This window comes from Numenius arquata, chromosome 1, assembly GCF_964106895.1.
Source record: "Numenius arquata chromosome 1, bNumArq3.hap1.1, whole genome shotgun sequence".
NCBI classification, from domain to species: Eukaryota; Metazoa; Chordata; class Aves; order Charadriiformes; family Scolopacidae; genus Numenius; species Numenius arquata.
The window spans coordinates 28,985,017-29,004,575 of NC_133576.1; the positions used below are offsets into that span (position 1 = coordinate 28,985,017).

The 19,559-nt window shown below is 35.2% G+C and overlaps 1 protein-coding gene across 1 annotated transcript in view; it reads left to right on the forward strand.

The window, feature by feature from the left end:
• The window catches only part of GBE1 (1,4-alpha-glucan branching enzyme 1), a 166,485-nt gene that overhangs the window by 42,147 nt on the left and 104,779 nt on the right, over positions 1-19,559 (forward strand). Inside the window, exons 2-3 of the mRNA XM_074144821.1 lie at positions 2,472-2,641; positions 11,559-11,674. Of these exons, the coding sequence (XP_074000922.1) occupies positions 2,472-2,641; positions 11,559-11,674 (286 nt within the window). The remainder of the gene's footprint in view (positions 1-2,471; positions 2,642-11,558; positions 11,675-19,559) is intronic.

Here is a 19,559-nt window from a genome sequence, read left to right on the forward strand (position 1 = left end):
CAAAATTGAAACGGTAGATATATTCTTAGTGCTTCTGGAACAAGAATCCAGAGCTTACAGTGTTTTTCCGCAAAGACGTAAATTGTATGATTGCTTTCTGAAAGTCCATCATCTTCCTTCCCACCCCATAAATCCACTCTCGAATCCTGAATTTGTTTGCTGCTTATTTCTTTGGAATGAGATGAATGGGTTTGATTCTTCTTTGCTATGGAGGACTCATTGAGAAAGAGCAGTCAGCATGAGTGTGCCCCCTAGGTTATATGAAGCTTATCATAGGCTTTTTCTTTTCTGCGCAGAGATTTCAGTCCTTCTCTGTGACCTGCTGTTCTTCTCTGTTAATAAATGTATCATCTCCTTCCTCTCCAGCTTTCAAAGATTTCTATGACTGACTTTTGTTTAAAGATGAAGCTTTCCACTTCTCCTCCTACTTTACTTCTTCCTGAATGTGGGAAATACCACATCCAGCCAAAGGTGTTCTTAAAGCTGTGAAAATGTATTTGTACCAAGTATGGGGGAAAAAGATTAATTTTAAGTAGATAAAATACAGGAGGTGTTTTGGAATAGGTTAAGTGTGTCAAATTCATTGCTTCAGTTAGATCTTTTCTAGACTTAAAACAGTTACCTATAGCATATACAAAAGGGTTCCTGCTTCAGCTGCAATGGAACTTTTTAAAAAAAAATACGTGACAGGCAGCAATTTTGAAACGGCTTATGTATAGCTGAGGAATTGGAATTTGCAGATAGCACTGTGTTCTTGTATAATATAACTGATATAATTTCAAGGAAGGCTTAAAACTTTAAAAATAGCTGTACAAATCAAAATACTTTATCAAGGAGAACCCTTCTATGATGGAGTGATTTTTGCCTTTACTAAACGTCATATGTTGAACTTCTGAGGCTGTTTGTGACTTGCTCTGTTTCTGTATTTAAACTTCTTTTATATAAGCTTTAACCAACTGTAATCACAGAAAGATTTAAGTCAGTCAACTGGGTTTGTGTATATATGTAATACACTTATACTTGGAAATCTGACAAAATATTCTCCCTGAAGCACTATAAATGAAATTGATTATTAGAGCAGTAGTAGTTAGTAATGTACTTCTGAGGATTATGCCCATGAGCAAATTTTAAAAGAATGATGCAGGTGGATGGGCAAAAAGTTATAAATGTATTTGCTATAGTGTGTCCTGAGGCATTTTTCAAATCTTGCTGTCTTTAAAGGTGAGCATCAGTCTTCATAATAAAAACTTGCTGGGAGATTAACCTTGAAAGTATTCATAGTACTCTAAATTAATATAAGTAATGTTGTTTCACCTTAACCAGTAAATCGACATTTTAATCCTCTACTTTGAACTGATTGAGGGGTTTTGTGGGTTCTTTTTTAAAAAAAAGTATCATCCCATAGTGCTGTTTTGGTTCTTTACTGTTTATATTTCGTTTTTCAAAATACAGTAAGTGTAATAAGACAGACAAGTTGTTCTTGCTGGGATTCTTACTAGTTTTTAGACATTTCAGAAGATTCCTTTCCATTTATGGAGAACACAAGACATCCCCAATGTGAACTGGAAATGTGTTTATTTAAAGCAAAAAACCTGTGCAGGTAACACTAATGGAATTCTCAATTGAAGCTTTTAGCTGTGCTGCTTCACATAATAGCTCACTTTAAGTCAAACTTGACCTTCTAATTTATATTGTACACCTAATGTGTGTTTCTTGAATTGATGACAAAACATAGCAAAATATGGAAAAAAACCCTCTAAGCTGTTGCTACTAAATTTTTAAATTAGAGATTTAGGCCATTCCATGTCCTACTGGGGTAGAGAGTGTATGGACCAAATGATTACTTCTATAAAGTGGTAATTTTGTTTTCCAAATCGTTGGAGTATTAGGGGACTGCAAAGACTTGCTGATGGTCTCTGTAGAGAGGCTGCCTAAGGAGCTGCTTGCTGCAAGTGCCAGGGTACTTTCTCAGTACTTGCTGTATGCTGTACTGCAAACTTTTCAGCATCTTGAGATTGTCTATTAAAATTGGCTGTGAGAGATGTAGCAGAGCTATACAATTCTCCCTAGGTGGTCTGTGTCTGATATTAATAAGGTGGAGGAAAAAGTGCTAGGCTGTTAAGAGTGTGAAGTTCTCCTGTTGTGTGGTAATACTAGGATTTTTTGACTCGCCAATCAGGAGTTGTAGTCCTAGACTTAAAGTGCAAACTGTTCCCATAAACTAGAGAAATACAGATAAACGTGAAGATTGCAACTTTGCACTGTGTAACAACCATGGAAAAATTGTATGGTTTGTATTTGATTTTTTTGTTCTGTTTCTTTAGAGAAGAGTGAATCTGACATTGTAGTCTTAGGACATAGTGTGTCTCAGTGTGTCTCACTTAATGTGGTTTTTTATGTTCTTACACTTGTTAATGTAAGAAAGGCACTTACTAAACTTTCTAAAAAATCTTATCTGTTTTCATTGGAAGGTATTCTCTGTTTTATAACCGCTTGAAGAACATTGAGGAAAATGAAGGAGGCCTTGATAAATTTTCAAAAAGCTACAAAATCTTTGGAGTTAACCAGTTGCTGGATGGTGGAATATATTGCAAAGAGTGGGCACCAGGAGCAGAAGCAGTGTTTCTCGCAGGTGACTTCAGTAAGTATCTTTAGGAATATTTTTCTCCTGTATTGTGTTTTAGATCAATTCCCTTCCCACTTAAAGACAATTTTGTAGCAATGATGAAGTTATGATAGTAAAAATGTATGTAATGGCTGGCTGGTGTAGTGGCATTTCATAACTTAAACTCATAATCTTCTATTCTACATTGTAATAGCCTAAGAACATAGGTGTTTCTGTTGTATGGTCAGTATTATGTATATCTATTTATTCTTGTTAATACCCATAAGTCAATGACTTCTCTAAAGAATCTGGCCTGATCACACTGCAGCTTTAGGCTGAATGTGTCTAAACTACCTGAGGTTCTTCCTAAAGCTCTACACTTAGGCTTCTATAAAACTATATGCAGAGAAGGAGAAATAACAGTGGAATAATTTGCTGTGTCTTTGATCTAACACAGCAGTGTTGTCCAAGGACCAAGGCCCTCCAAAATGCCCACTAATCGTGAGAGTATAGACAGAAGTCCCACTGGAAAACACCAACCTAAAATCAAACTAACCTTCTTATGAAAGAGTAGGTGCTGTTCTTTTTGAAAGGAGGGGAAGGATGTTAGCTGACCAGGAAAGTGGGAGGATTACCAGGAGGAATTGCATTACTTGGAGAACTGGGAAGATGTTGATTCACTTAGAACTTGATACAAATTTGTTCCTTATTCAGAAGGCTATCTACACTCATCACATTCTGCAAATTCTTAAATGGAGGTCAGATGCATTTTTTCTCTTAAATCCTGCAGTACTAATTCCACTCTCTCCTTTTTGTTTGGGGTTTTTTGTTCTGTTTTTCCCTTTCACCTCTCTGTCCCTTTTTCAGGGTTAGATATTGGCCCATCAGGATACTAGGAATTTTGTTACTGGCTCTTACTGAATTGGGACTTAATCTGTGAAATGCTCTTATTCATTTAACTTCATTTCAGAAATAATTAGTGTTATTTATCCAACTTTTGTTTGAAATACTTATCAGGTGAATGTTCAGTGTGTGTATTACAAAAAAGTGTATGAATTGCTAATTTGAGGCAGCCTTTTACTTCCGCTTAAACAAAAAGTTGAGTTTTCCTTCTTCCTTATCTCTGTTTGAGAAAACTATTAAAAAAACCCTGTATTTGAGGAAGTCATGAACTTGTATGTGATTATATAACTTTAAAAATAAGACTTATGTAAGCTATTAGCTGTAGTATCTGGTGGTGCTTTCTAAAGTACTATGGTTAAGCTTCTGTAAAAATGTGCACAGTAATAAAGAAATAAATGGACTACCCTGGCAGTGTTTTCCAGATCCTTAAAGTTTTCTCAGTGGTTCATAGCAAACAGTACTGTTTTTCCATAGTCCTAAAGTCAATACTCAAAGTGTTTTAAGTATTCATGTTTGGAAACTGAAGCATAACATCAGAGTCATAAAAAGCATCTATTTTAATTATCAACAATTTGTATTTTCTTTTTCTTTAAGAAGTCAATGGGAGGCTCTGTGTTTGCTATTCACTGTGATAATTTGAGTCTATAGACAATGATTTTTTTTTTTTAGAAAAATATTTTGTTTTTAATGCAGAAGAGAAACAGAAAAGTTAGTGTAACGCTGTGTTCAACCATGCTCCTGTTTTATAGGGTTTGTTTGATTTTTTTTTTTTTCTTGGAATAGATGTTGATAAAATAGGTTAATGCAGTACTTGAATTTTAATATGGGAATCAAGGATGTCCTTTGATTCAAAGCTGAATAATGAGTTACAAGTATACTACACATACTGTGTTATAGTGATGCCAGCTATCAGTACTGACTGCAAGACAGCTAATTGAGGATATCTTAATAGGTCAACTTGATATATAGAAACACACAGAAAATTCTCCTTCTTGTCCCCTCCTCTATTCCCTGCAATCCCCACCCCCATTGCTCAAGGTTTTTGTGATGAATATAATAGTCTTTAAGTTAAATTACTCAATACTGTTGAAGACTAGAATACATTTGTTTTAAATACTTAATTTAATAGCCATTTAAAAAAGACAGATGTAATTAAATTAATAACTACTATTTTAGAAAGGAACGTAATTTGTAAATTGGCTTGGTTGGGGGGAAGAACACATACGAGAATACAGTAGCTACAAACTGCAATGGTTTTCTAAACTCTACTTGATTTTAAAATATTTAATGTAGTACATAATATGAAGCAAAAATTTAGAACTAATACTTAGCGTGGTTGTATCTAGATGGTAATGAAATGTGGCAGTAAGAAGTCAAAAGACTAAAAAAAAATAATTCACTTCAATGTGGAAAAACCTGCATTTGTCCTATATATCATATTCATCAGTCATAGTAAAGTATTCATTCCCAAAGGGGAAGGTAATGTACTCTGAAAGCCTAGCGGAATGGAAGACCTGTCATTCAATTCAGATGAGCTTTAATAGTATTCTGTTGAAAAATTGGGTTACAAAACCCTAAGATTTAGATTCAGGTTACTACAGATAAGTTTAATTAAAACTGAATCCCTTTAACCTTTCTTTAAGATTTTCAAGCAGGTTAAAGTCTCAAACTAAATTTATGATTATATTGTATTTAAATTGAAGATCAAGATTGTTTTTGATATGAATTTTTTTAAAATAAAACTCAACTTATAAAGCAAATTGTAATTGAACCACTTGAAGGGGGAAGGTGGAAGTATACAAAGAAACGAACATGGAACTTAAATGACAGCTGCTCTTTCAGTTTTAAACAAATATGATGTCATATAATATGAAAACAATCAATTCATGCTTTCTTTTCAGTTTTTGTGTAGGTAGATGGATAGCAGTGTTTTCTCATACTGTTTTACTTAATAATATGGTATTGTCTGTGAGTCTCTTAGATGTTTGATGGAAAGACACAAATGACACAAAATATTAGTCCCTGATAATTAAACTGATAAGTTTCTGAGGATCAAAAACTAGTAAAAATTAAAATGGCAAGTGCAGACTGTGTTGCAGAGAATTTAAACGTCTTTCATAATTCATACTTAAGTACAGTTCATAATAAATTATCAGCTTAAGATAAACATGAATAATTTATTTCTGTTATTATATACATGTGAAGCATCAGTTCTGCAAATGTAAAGTTTTTTGTGAGTGACTCTTATGCTTTATAGCAGACAATAAAAGCTTTGCTATTAAGGTATTTTTGGCCCAAATTATGGTGGTTTTGTACCTCCTTCTGAGACACCTGTAATGAACAGAATAACTCCTATTAATAGAATAATTAGTATCACTGTGCATTCTGGAAGAAACCTAGAATCTAGTAATAGCACACAAATCTGTATTTGGGTTGGAGAATGAAAAACAAATTTAAGAAAATCCCAGAACTTTCAGAGTTCTCTTTGTTTCTTTAAAACTTCGTAATTGGAGAGAAGATGATTTTATATCTGTTGGTGTTCTGGTACAATGCTTTATTCTTGCTGAAATGTATTAAATGAACATACAAAACCATTAATTTTCGTCAATTAACATTTTTAGCTTCTCAGTAAATCAGTAAATCTCACGCCTCAGTATGAGGCAATAAGCTGAATTTCTGATACTGAAGGTGAAATCAACACTATAGCTACCTTCAAAACTCTCAGTGATAATTGAATATTTTAGTTGTCTGCTGTATTGCTGAGGAGCTTGGTGACTACTAGCAATTTATTGCTACTTTACAAACAGTTATTTCAAAATAAGTCACTGCACTGCCAAGTTTTGAGGATAACCCATGGAATTTGTTTGGGAATTAGACACTCAAAATTGTATTTGGCCATGCAGAGGCTTAGCAGGTTATCTGTAAGCAACATTTTAATTAAAAAGTTATTTGCTTTATGAACCTTGCAAGAATGAGTATGTATATACTAATTTGGAAGTCAGTATTTGATATAATACGTTGCCATACTTGTGATTTCTGTTCTTCAGTTCCCTTTTTTCTTTGCCTTCCCTTCTCTCCCTCCCAGCTGACATTGGATCTAAAATGTTGATTGCTCTGGAGTGTCAGTTTTGGTTTCTGTTTCCTTTTTCTTGCTCTAGTGTGAAGGCTTCTGCTGAGGCTGGAGGGTGGAGGGAGGGTGGGCTGGTTCGTTTTGGGGGAAGGCTTATTTATTATTTAAACTCTGGCAGGCATCCTTCAGAGTGAAGAAAGGGGAACTTAAGCCACCAGCCTTGTATTTTGGATAACTGATAGCTGACGAAACTTTTCATATCTTAAAATTATTTTTAATTTTTTCCCTAGGCTCGACTCAACCTTTTACCTAGATGGAGCCTAACTACTACTATATGATACTGAATTTCTTACTGCTTTCTTCAAAGCTTTTCATAGAGAAATACCTAGATTCCCTGAGTAAAGTTAAACAGTGCTATACTTATGTGGCTGCAGACAACTGAACGCAGTAGACCGAAGTATAAGCTGTTATTAATATCCAGGGAGACATCCTGTCTTAGAAGTAATGACATTTGTTTTTATGTCAGTGTTTGAGCTGTTAAATCACTTTTTAAGCAGATTATGTTAATGACCTTGCTATTGAGCTGTTGGAAATTGGTCAATGTAGAAAGAAGACAACCTAATCGGCTATTACGTAGAACAGTTTAGTGTCCTTAGAACGTAAATGGATAGATTCTTTGATTTCATAGTCCAAGCAAATGGTATAAAAGTATCTTTTGAGAGAGTGGGATTTTTCCCCTTCCCTTGTCCGAACTGCTATTTGTCTGATATATTTTCCTCAAGGAAGATGTATGAATTCTTCCTGGACTCTGTATTCTTTGAGCATCTTTCAGTTGATCAGAAGTATATGAAATATAGAAATATAATTGCTCTTAGAGATGAGTTTATTGCGCTTTAGAATTCAACCTCACTTTATGTAGCTTTTTTCAGTTTTGAAAAAAATAATTACAACATTGCATTAATGCAATCAGCTCTTACGTTGAAACAGATGAATGATTTGGTCAATATGCAAGAAATACTTCTTGCCCCTACGTGAAGCAAGAGGAGTGTTAACTTCTGATATGAAAATAACTTAAGCCATGAGCCTCAGAGCTGTATGGCTATATACTTGCCAATGTGAAAATAAAACCAGGTGGCAGAAGTCAATTTATAATTTAGCTGGAAGAACTGCATTTTAATTGATTTTTAACGATAAATGGTAGAATCAGAGCCATTATAGCTTTGAATTTAGTTCTAGATTAAAACTCAGTTCATTATTCTTTGACTAAGGGTGCAGTTCTGAGCAAGAAGTTCCCTTGTGCCTCACGTCACTGAGGTAGGATGTAATGTTTAAATAGTTGCCTGGTTTTGGAAGATTTGATCACAGATGAGAGAAATTAAAAGCACCAGGCTATTCAAGATGTCTTCTGTGTTGGATTAAGGCATATCTGGAGCCTGAACTTCTTGTAGAAACTCTTGTCTTCTGTATGGCTAATAGGATTTCTGTGATGGTATGCTTTATCCTAAAACCTATTCAAGCTGATCATCTGAACCTTCTCCTGGTAATCTTCTGTTTTCTGTTTGTAGCTATTGACAGAGTTTTTGAAGCCCCTGTTCTCAAAGTAAGATGTTTCTTCTTGTCCTTATGTTTTCAACTTCTGAGTAGTCTGCTATTTGGTTTTTGTTGGTGGGTTTTGTTTGGTTTGTATTTTTGTCTTGTTTCTTTTTTTTTTTCCCCCCAGGCATTTTGGCTGTTTGCTTAAAAAGCTGAAAACTAAGCAGTAAAACTGAGAGAAGCCTGAGCCACTTCCTCATTGAAGGAAGCGTTCAGTTTTCAGCATGTTTTAACTTTTCATGCCTCTTGCCTTAAAGCAATATTTCATGTTATAACCTTCCTAAATAAGTTCCTCTCCAGGGGTAAGTAGTAAACAATGGTTTTAAGAAGGACCATCTGGGACAGATGGGTATTGCTTTGCATTTATTCTTAAGTCATGAGCCATGGACACCCAGTAATGAACAACCATGGCTGAGAAGAGGAAAGATTAACAGGAGCATCCGGTATTGCTAGTAGGTAGAGGGTAAAGTGTAAGCAACTTGGACAGAGTTGTTAAAGCTGCCTCTGGAAAGCAGAGATGCTTAAATGGTTAGAGAGGTACAACCATCCCGCCTCGAAGTGAGGCAAGAGAGGTGGTTGTTACAGAGGTCATGTGAATTTTTTTTTGAATAATGTAAGAATTCATTGTTAGTATATGTAATGAACTCAGCTTCAGGCAATTTCCCCAAGTGAGTGTAACAAAGACTGGGCCTAAGACTTGCTGTAACTTCTAATTTTCTTTGTAAATAAGTCAGCTGAATTTCTGATACTAGAAGTATTATCAACATTATAGTGACCTTAAAAACAGTGATAACACTCAGAATATTTTACTTGCATGCTGTATTGCTGAGGAACTTGATGGCTACTGACAATTTATTTTTACTTGCAATATCCTGGTATTCACCAGGTACCCTCACCTCCAGGTATGTTTGATTCAGTTCAAGTGAAGCTGGTGAATGTTTGCTTAGTTTAACTTATCACCTGGTATGTTTGGTTTGGTTCATGCATTGTAATCAAAAGATACAGCTCAATTACAAAGAATTTCACAAAAAGCAGTGAACACAATCATATCTATGGGGGGGGGGGAAAGGTTGAAAGAATTGGTAGTAATTCCCATAAGATCTTGGCTATCTTCAATCCTAAGAGGTTCCTTAAAGTAGTCGTCTTGCAACTTCGTAAGATGTTTGTTACTTTTTTCATCTTTCTTCTGTTTTCCCATTTTTGCCTGAATTGTTTATTTTGGGCAGTTTAGCCATTTGCAATTTAAAAGAAAATAAGTTTTAACTTCTTTTCCAAGGCCCAAAATCTTAGTGATGTATTTCACATCTTTTTACCATTCCCTGACATTAAACACTGTATAACATATATTTTCACAGTGTAATATGTATGTGTTTTCAGTCTTGGCATTCTTTTAAGGAGGATTGCTTTATTGCTAAGGTATTGTTTGATGTTGCTCTTAGATGTTTGTTTCATTATTTTTTGATTGAAACTTCAGAGTAAAACCAAGGGGGAAGACCCATGTAATCTTACTAATATACAATCTCTTCTGCTATTAATCAAGCAGAATAAATACTTTCCTTCTGCTAATGTGTGTATTTTGTCTGCACTACCCAAATACCTTAATTGTGATTAAAACTAACATCTAAATAGAGTACTGAGTTAATTGTATTTCTGGTTTTGAGCATGGGAAATGTTTTATTATTATAATCTCTTCATTGGTTTTGACACTGTTCTCTACTGTAAAACAAATAGGTACTAGAATATTTGTCTTACATAGTTATTTTTGTCACATTGTCCAGTCTGTTTGATTTGTGCCTTTCAGTTTTGTTCCTTAAAGATTGGCAGTTCTCAAGTTTAAACAGCTGTTTAAGAACAACTAGCAACTTTCTCTGAAACTCAAGACATCCATATATTCTTAGAGGACATCTTGTTGCACAGCAGAGAATATTTTTGATTACTGATGTTTAGAAAAATACATATGTTGATGAATATAACTTCATTTCTCTACCTCCCCACTGAGATTTCCATGGTGCCAAAAGTGATGATGCTGCTCCAGTTACACGTCCAGTTTTTTATTGAATTGCTTTTAATCCTGACTGCCGTGTTTAGTAGCAATATTGTTTGATGCTAGCTTAAGCTAGTCGTGGAACTAGCTTAGGGTGTGAACAGTTTCCTGTGTACTGCTACAGGTGTTAGAGTGCCTGCTTAAGATCATGCACTGTACCTCCTGTAAGTAGGGTGTCACTGAAGGCTGCTTATTCCTCTTTCATTGAGGTTGGTTGTTTTGTTTTATGACAGGACACGGCTTGCAAATAGATTAGCATGAAGGAAGATTAGCGTATGTTGCTTTAATGTCTTGCAATTCAATTTTCTGTGTTGACTGCTTTCTCGTAGCTTAGAGGTCTCTGTTGCCTTGAACTATGTGAGAGACATGTTTCAAGGCAACAAAAAAAAAGTAATTTTCAAACTTGACTTGCCACTTACTTCCAGCCCAGAAATGATTACGTTGCTGAAGTCTGTCAGTTCAGAAGCTTTGTATTCAGTCTCTAAGGTCCCTTCCAACCATGAAGATTCTGTGATTCATTTATGAGTTGATCTTGAACATGCATACAAATACACAAGACCTTCTTGGCAGATGTCTGTTCAATTGGACATGTCATAATGACTAATGTTGCACATCTGCAGTACTCAGTGAATGCAAAGAGGACAAAAGAATCTTGAAGTATGGAATCTAAACTTGGTTCAGATTTCTTGGCTGTGGCACCAGGTATTGTGTGGTTTCCTAGCCATTGCTACCAAGTTTGTCTACAGTTTACCCTTTATTTTTCCTATTTTATACACTTAATTAGTGTTATTAATAGGACATCAGCTTGTCAAAATAGAGGCAGTGAACAGCATGTGTGTCCAATCCTGGTTTGAGCATTCAATTTATGGAGGTCATTTTTGGTTCCAGTTTGTCCACTTTCCCTCTCTCTAATCAGCAGCTACTGACTAGCTTTTTGCATAGTGTGGTAACAAATATTTCTACTGACTTGTTTAGGGTGTAAGGTTTTTAGTTTTAAATCTGCATTAAGCATTACTTTCCAACCATTAATCTTCACATCACCATGATTTTGTGGTATTAAAATCAGTAGTGTTTTCCCGGGGGGAGGAGGAGGTGGTTCTGACCTTGATCTGAGAAGGTAAAGTAGAAATAATTTAATCATTGTTAAATTAGGAGTATGGTTTCCTAGTAAAAATCTTATACATTTTATTGAACCTCTTTGAATGTGTATGGTAGTATCAGGTAAGTGTGTCTGCTGTCACTGATGTTTACTCTGAAAATGATGGAACATGCTGTTATACCTTTGCGTTGTAAATGGACATGTTTTAAGATAAATACATTTAGTATCATTTCTTATATTGTAGATGGCTGGAATCCATTTTCTCATCCATATAAGAAGATGGAGTATGGGAAGTGGGAATTGTTCATTCCACCTGGAGAAGATGGTTGTTCTCCCGTGCCCCATGGATCAAAGCTAAAGGTGTTGGTTCTAGACTCACTCTGCCTAATTCTCGTAACCCTTCTTAACGACTTGTCCTTTTGCTTAACTAATTTTATCTTTTTTGAATTGTTCTAAGAAGCAGAATCAGTTTATCTACTTGTGCAAACTGACCTCAATGAGTGAAACATTAACATCTTTGTGATGCTTAGGAAGAGGCATATGTGGCTGAAATGTGTATTGTATCATGTTACAAGATGAAAACAATATTTACATATTGATAACTTGAAAAATAAGAATTAAGCAATATATAGATAAAGCCTTTCTATATTTGATGCAACTAAGATCATATTCAAATCTCAATACCTTTGTAACTTTAGTGGTCCTTTTAACCATGGATTTTTCAGGTGATCTGTTTGGGTTGCTTTAATGGTACATGTGATTTTGTAAAAATTCTGCCTGCTCTTTAAGAATTAAGGTTATTGAGCAGTAAGCTTAGGTGAGGTAAGTTAAACTAAATACAGACGCAGGGAAAGCTTAGTTGTATTTTATCAGTTACATTGCGTTGAGTATCCATGAGCATAAAATCCTTTCTTCCAGGAATTAATGGAAAATTTCTTTGAGCTATCAAATGCCACAGTTGTTACACTTAGTGAAGATGTACATAATGACAACTAAATATCAGTAGGGTAGATTACTTCTAGGTGAATACGGATTTCAGTCAGAGATGTACCTCTGAGAATTTGAATTGTTGCAGTCAGAGCTTGAGTTCCAGAGATACTGTATGCTAATGGGGGACAGTAATGAGTAGTTAAGGAAAGAAATGTACTGAAATCATCTATAGACTAAGAAAATTAAGAAACTGGGAGCATTTGTATAATACTACTATATTTTCAGGTCTCTCATCAACAAAAGTAACACACTGAAAAAAATCCTCATTTTTCTGCTGAAAATCAGCTTAGGTAAACAAGAAATCTGCTGAAACAAAGATGCATAAAAATGCTCTGGAAATGCTTACTCAATGTGTGTGCTTATCTTTATGCTTTTTGTTATGGCCTGTGAAATTATCCCAGTAATAAATATGGATAAATTTAAATTTAGGAGTAATCATTCAAGGATGAGAAAGCTGGTTTTTATTTTACAGAGCAGGAAAGAAAACAGTTGTCTGCAACTCAGAAATGCAGTGATTATAAAGTAATGTATGAGATTGCAGAATGGTTAGTTAATATTTTTCATGGTTGACATGTAGGTTAGATTTTTGATTGTTGTTGTTTGATATGTTTTATCTACAAAACTATTGAGCTTACCTACTGTAGAATATTCTATGCTTAGTGTAGAGATAAGAGGTGTGAATGATGGAGTGTTGGTAATTATTAACATAATAGCAAAAAGCATATATTCTTAAACGTGTTTGGAAAAAAGATTATTTTTTGTTTATTTTTTGTTTGTCTACCTATATAATCACTAATCATAATCTCCTATTTTTGAAGTACAGGTCTTTATAGTACTTTTTCTCTTTCCATTCACTCTTTTCTTTGAAATGTGAATTCCAAAAAGCAAAGATTGCCTTGTGCATAATTTGTTGAGTATGCGGAATTTTTGACTACTGATTACTCTTGGTACTGATGTATTAGTAAGATGATTTGCTGTAGTTGCTCTGAGTCTTCTGAAAAGCCATGAGACTCCTGCTAACAGAGCAGAATGTGAGTTTGTTTCCTCTTTTTTTTTTTTTTTATTTCAGGTTTTCTTACCTTGCCATTTCTTTAATCGTGCTTTTACGTGGTCAGTTTTAAACAAAGATGTATGCAGTTTTCACTAACACTCAAAATATGTGATTGCCAAACAGGCTCATGAAACTGGACTGTTCTGTCTGCCTATGAGAAATTTGCTTTTGAGTGTGTATATTCTCGTCTTAAAAAAAAAAAATACAAAGATTTAGAAACTTGATTCACAAGTGTACATAATCATAATTGATGACTTCATCCATATGGAACTGCTCCCAGACTCAACTGTAACTTTGCTGGTAATCTTTCATGACACTTTGTTTTTGTTCCATGGTGCCTATACAACTGAATCTAATACATCACGATGTGTACTTTCAGTGTATTTAGATTATATAACTAACGTGGAAAAGAAGTCTTCAGTTAAGGTAGTTCTAAAATGGTTATCAGTCACAAAAGCTGGAATGAGGTTGGAATATTCCACATGGTAGGCATATGTTACCCTCATGCTACAGCTGATCTTTTTATCCTTTCTTATTCCACTGTTGGGTTCAGAAAACTGCTGCTCTTCTGTAAATTTTCTTTGAACTACATGATTCTTTTAGATTATGATCGTTCATAAATGTGTGTTTTTGGGAACACGAGGATTTGTGTGGTAGAGCATAGTTTTGCAATTCTTTGTTCATGTAGAAGCTGAGAATATTGTATTGTCTTTAGATAGCTCTGCAATCTGCAGAATAATTTCTAATGTTTAAATATACAGGCACTGTTGTCTGTGTGCACTAGACTATGCCACAAAAACTATTTTTTTTTTTTTTGGCAATGAATGCATTCCCTTTTTTGCTTTACTAAAGAAGCATAAGGGAATCACAGGTTTTAAGGTTTCTTTTATCAATATTATTCTTAAATATTTAAGTTAAAACAGACAACTTCAGACATTTATGCAGTGACTTGATTAATCTGCTGGGAGGGAAAAGTCTCCTCCAGAAGGTCCTTATCTTAAGCTTCTGTCTAAACTGTTTTCATCTTTAGTTGTACACAGGCAAAAGCCAAGTTCTGAAATGGTGACAAGGTCATTTCTTTTAAATAAGTAATTTCTAAGCCAGAATGGGAAATGGATCGAGTGTAGCTGGTGACACTAATTTAGATCAGGTCACAAAATATTTTTGTAGGAAAATAAATGAGGAGCAGAGGTCAAACGTTTGCCTGTTTTCAATAGTAGTAGACTTCTACTGTAGCTCTTCAGGCAGTCTTCTCATAAGTAAATATAGACATTGAAGAAGGTGAGCAATTAAAAAACCTGCTATAGATCTCCTGATACGTTTCTGTGTGAAAGGATGGGTGCTTATAACAGTTGAATGACACCATTGTAGATTATGACATCCATCTACAAAATAAGATTACCTGCTAGAAAAGGGTATATTTTTTTTCTCCCATGGATCATTTGGGAGCTTAGTGAGTTAAGTGAGCAAATACAGTTGTGGTTGTGTGGTGTTTGTGTTTTTAAACTTCTGACATATGTCATAAGATGAGCACAGATTAAAAACCAAACCCCAAACTTCATACCTTAATAAATTAAACCTCTTTACCTGTCTGTCTTTATTCTAATGGGGGACAACTAAAGTTTCTGTAAAGGTTAGCACTTTTGCCATTCTAACAGTGATGGCAGTTGGGGGGCAAGTGTCCTTATCTTCCATAGTTGAAAGTGATTGAATTCTTTCTTTGCTGGAGTATTCTTAATTACTTTATCACAGTATACAGCCAGCTTTTAGAAAAACTAACATGGATAGGCTTCTTTAGCAAGTCTTGTCATGTGTGCATGCAGGAGTCTAATTGGTGTTCCACTTTGTTCTTTTACTTTTTTTTTATAAATGAGTTTTACAACTGCTTAAAATGCCTGTAAATTAAGTTTTCACTGAAATTTGTAAGATCCTAATTTTAAAATAGTGTCAGTGAAGTTTAGGGGTGATGACAGTACTGTCAAAAATTGAGGTCTGAGTATCTACAGTGGGGAACTTGCTTAATGTTCTTTATATATGCTAAAGAACAGAGAAAATGCCAAACAGTTGGGGACTAGAAGCAAGTAAGAATTCAAACCTAGATGAAAATTTCTGAATTCATGGCTAATGATCAAGTTCTAAAATATTTTCACACAGCTAAATAATAAAAGCTAAGATCAGTACTTCTAAAATATTGGCAATTATGATTGAGCTACCTGCTGCCCTTGAACACTGAATCGGAGGAGATCTGTATAGTGAAACCACTAATATCTCCAGCTAACAGAAGACAACTACTAAAATAGTAGTAATTGTTCAGCTTTCTAGTAATGACAGGAGATCTGTGATTTCTGAAATGATTTGACAGAATTTTATATATTAAAGTTACCTGAGACTTCATCTGACAATATGCTGGGTAGGTGCATGAAACTAAAACACTGTGCAGCTAAATATCACTTGTACGTTCATGAAACCTTGTTAAATGTAAGTGATTCTGGCTTATTTCTCTTGAGTTATGAAGGTAAGAGCCAGGATGACTGACGTCTCCATAATGTAACTTTTACCAAGAGTGAGGTAAAGATTAGGAAGCTGTATGTAAAATCTTAGTGACAAAATTTGTTGGTTTCTTACTACGTTTTTGAAGCCATATGAATTAACTATGAATGGGTAGCTTTCTCAGATAACTTTTATGTAATTGAGTGTAGACAGACAAAAGAAAAAAGAAACCCTGTCTTAATTTTAATTGGGTCTTAACAGATCACTTCTGGGCACCGTAGCAGCCTTCATAATTCTGCTGTGTGTGCTGACAGAATTAGTGATATACAGCTCAGGGAACAAATGATGTAAGTTTTTCCTGTAAAGGTCACATCAGAAAATGGTAGAAACTTTAAAAAAAACAACTGTGTTCCATCATTTGTTAAATCTATATCCTTTCTTCCTCCACACATGTATCAGTGTGTATATATGCATTAAATTGTAAACTTTTTTTATATTGTATTGTAATGAGGTGGTGAGATTTGACATCTTGTGCGCTTGTTAACACAATATTATTCTATTGATATTCCACTCTAGCATGTTTGCGTGGTTTCAGTGATTGCTGAACAATACCTATAGGTGCTAAGTTCAATACAAAATTGGGGCTGGCACGAAGAGGAGTATGTACAAAATGTTTAAAAGTTCACTACTACTTGACTAGCTTTTCAGTCTGTAGGTATAACCCTATTTTAATAGTAAAGACTGCAAAGGAGGAACTACTTTGAGTCAGAACAGATTAATTATGGTCAGAAGTACCTAAAAGTATACTTGTACCCATAAGGTGCTGGGAGAGGAAAGTTAGTTGTAAAGAATATTATTAAACCGTCATCCTTACAGTTTTTACCCCTGTATCCTATATTTTGTAGTAGATCTGCATGCTCTGTGTTCAAGTTGTAAACCTTGAAAAGGAATCAAATATGGTGAGCAGGTGGGTTAATCAGTGTCAGGGAACCACTGTTAGTAAAATTCATCAAGTGTAATTACTGTCACTGATGAAGTAGATGGTGTTGCAGCTGACCCTACTGGTCATGAAGTCCAGCAGCATAGTATCAGACTGGCTTTGAGTTCAGGTCTCATGCCCTTCAAGCAGTCTGCAGTCAAAACATGAAGGCGTTTTTAATGAGTATGTGGAAACTCGGGGGAGCTTTTTAATAATGGGATAACAAGCTGGTGGTTAGGATGCAAGGCATAGAAGTGTTAAAGATGTGGTGGTTTTTCTGTAACGTAAGATATAAATGTGTTATATGCAGTCAGACAGCTTTTACAAAGGGATTCTTAAGTACTCCTAGCAGAGGTATGAAACTTGATTTCAGTGAGAAGCTTCCTGAAGTGTTCACTGTTTTCTTACACATACAAATATAAACACTTAGACCTGTTTCTTGTATTCATGTCAACTGGGGGAGCGGGGCATATCCTTGCTCATAGTCTAAGTTCCATGTCACCTAAATTTCATGTCTTCAATCCTTAAATGGAGGATTTTAAAAAAAAAAAAGTAATCACTAGGCTTGCAAATATGAACAGTGAATGAAACAAGTGTTCTGCAGCATCACGATATATAACCTATGTGCAAGAAGGAGCACACGTGGCCTTCCTGGCATTTGGAACTTTAGGGAATAGTTCTGAAGTCATCTAGCATATATATTTCTAGACATCAGTGGTGCTGAATGGCAAGTAAAGCATTAGTTAAAGCTGTGGCAATACCCTTCATGTTTCATCGCTTGATTTGCGAATCATGCAGCAAGTTATTGTAAACTTCTCTAGGTTACAGTTTAGGTTTACTAGCAGGAGGAGTTGGGAGATACATGGTCTCTTGACTTTGCCTGTTTGGGTTTGGAAAACCTCATAGGAGAGGTTGTAGCAGTGATGAAGCATACAATGTAGTAGACTGTTGCTCTTTAGAGCCATTTTTGGCAGACTGTGCTCTGCACTTCGGAATATTCTTTTTCAGTTGTTTTGGCAGGCTTAGTTCTCCAGTGACTTGAAGATTGCACAATTCTTTGGTAGGAGGTTTTGCTGTTTAAAAATATCTCCCCATTAGTTTATCCATACAGAAGGCTAATTGTTTAAGTTTATATTAGGATTGTGTAAAGCAAAATGTGGGGTGTTGTTTTTTGAGGAAGAGAGATTTAAAGGGATCTTGAAATGGAATTTGAAGTCTGAGAGTCCATATTAAGTATATATAAACACGACTCTGGTTTTTAGGGGAATTGGTTTTGTTTCAAAGATAGGGCTGCTAATTAGGTAAACCTTCAGATACTCTCTTCAGTGTGACTTACTGGTACATACTTCCTGATTTTCAGCTGTATTTGTCTGTAGACAAATAGAGAAGATTTTAGATCAAGGAGAAAGTGGAAGATAAATTTTATTCTAATGGACTTATTCCACACCTTAGATGCCTGAGTCTTGTCAGATGGAATCTGTTCTGGCAACACAGCCAACACAGAGCTGTTTGAGGAGAACTTCTCTGAGGCGTTATGACAAAGTATTCAAGGTATTCTCCTTTAGAATATCAGAAAGCAGTTAAGTTAATGCACCTAACAATATGTGGAGAGGGTCAGGTGAGCTTATCCATGATGGATGACCTCAGAACAGAGGGAACATCATGATTCTCTGAGCTTTTTTATTATCCACCAAAGAGTGTGACCTAAGGTGTTAGGATCTCTTGAATTGTTGGGCAGTGAGACAACAGGAACTGGAGGGAGAGACCAGTGGAAGGACCATTTGGGGCTGTAGACTACCCCAGTTATAAGATACCACGGAAGTATGTGACAGAAAGTGGAGGTGCTGGGCATGACCTGCATCATCCCCGAAAGATGCTTTGCTGTCAGTTTGAAACAGCCATGAATGGGAGCATCAAAAAGTAAGCATGCTATGCCACAACCACCCAACCGCAAGGTGCATTATGCAGCAGTTGTCCTTTATACAAAGGCTTTATAGTTGAGGATAAGTAATACTTAATGCTTGGGTGCCCCTATTACATACTTCAGCAGCTTCTTTTCTACTTGACATGACTTGAAACAACTCTAATAAGTTACACTTATTGTGTGTAATGTGCTTTATTATTATGGTCGCTTTTCAAACTGTGCTCTCCTACCCCAAGCCTCTCAGTTACATAATACATACATGAATGCTTTTATATTATGAATACAGATTTTATAGTCTTTGAACTATATCACTGTTATAGTAACTTGATTTTGGTTAAATCACAGTGTGTGTGTGTGTGGAAAGTATTTCTTGAACCCTATATTTTAGAGATTCCAGTTTTCCTTTGACTTATTAATAATATTTTTGAAAAAGGTTTTAGAAATCTGGATTCCAGACTGAAAGAAAAGTTTGAATGCTGTCCTGCAGCATAGATACATGTGGTGTTTTCCTTTTTTAAAAGGAAACTGGCTATCTGTCAATACCTAATAATGCCACCTTTGTGTAGCTAACAGTTATAAAGCCTATTGTTTCTTCCTCTAGGAATCCATGTACTTTTAGAATAGTTCATGATGTTTAAGTGAAGTAGTCTCTACACTTGTGCTTGTTGAAATCTATTGGGAATGTTTCCATGTGATATTGCTTTCATTTTAAACAATTCTCTGGACTTTAACAGTTTGATCTTCCTATACTATTTTTATCTTTATCTGCATAGATATTTTTATGATAGTAGGTCGCTGTCTCCATCGTTTG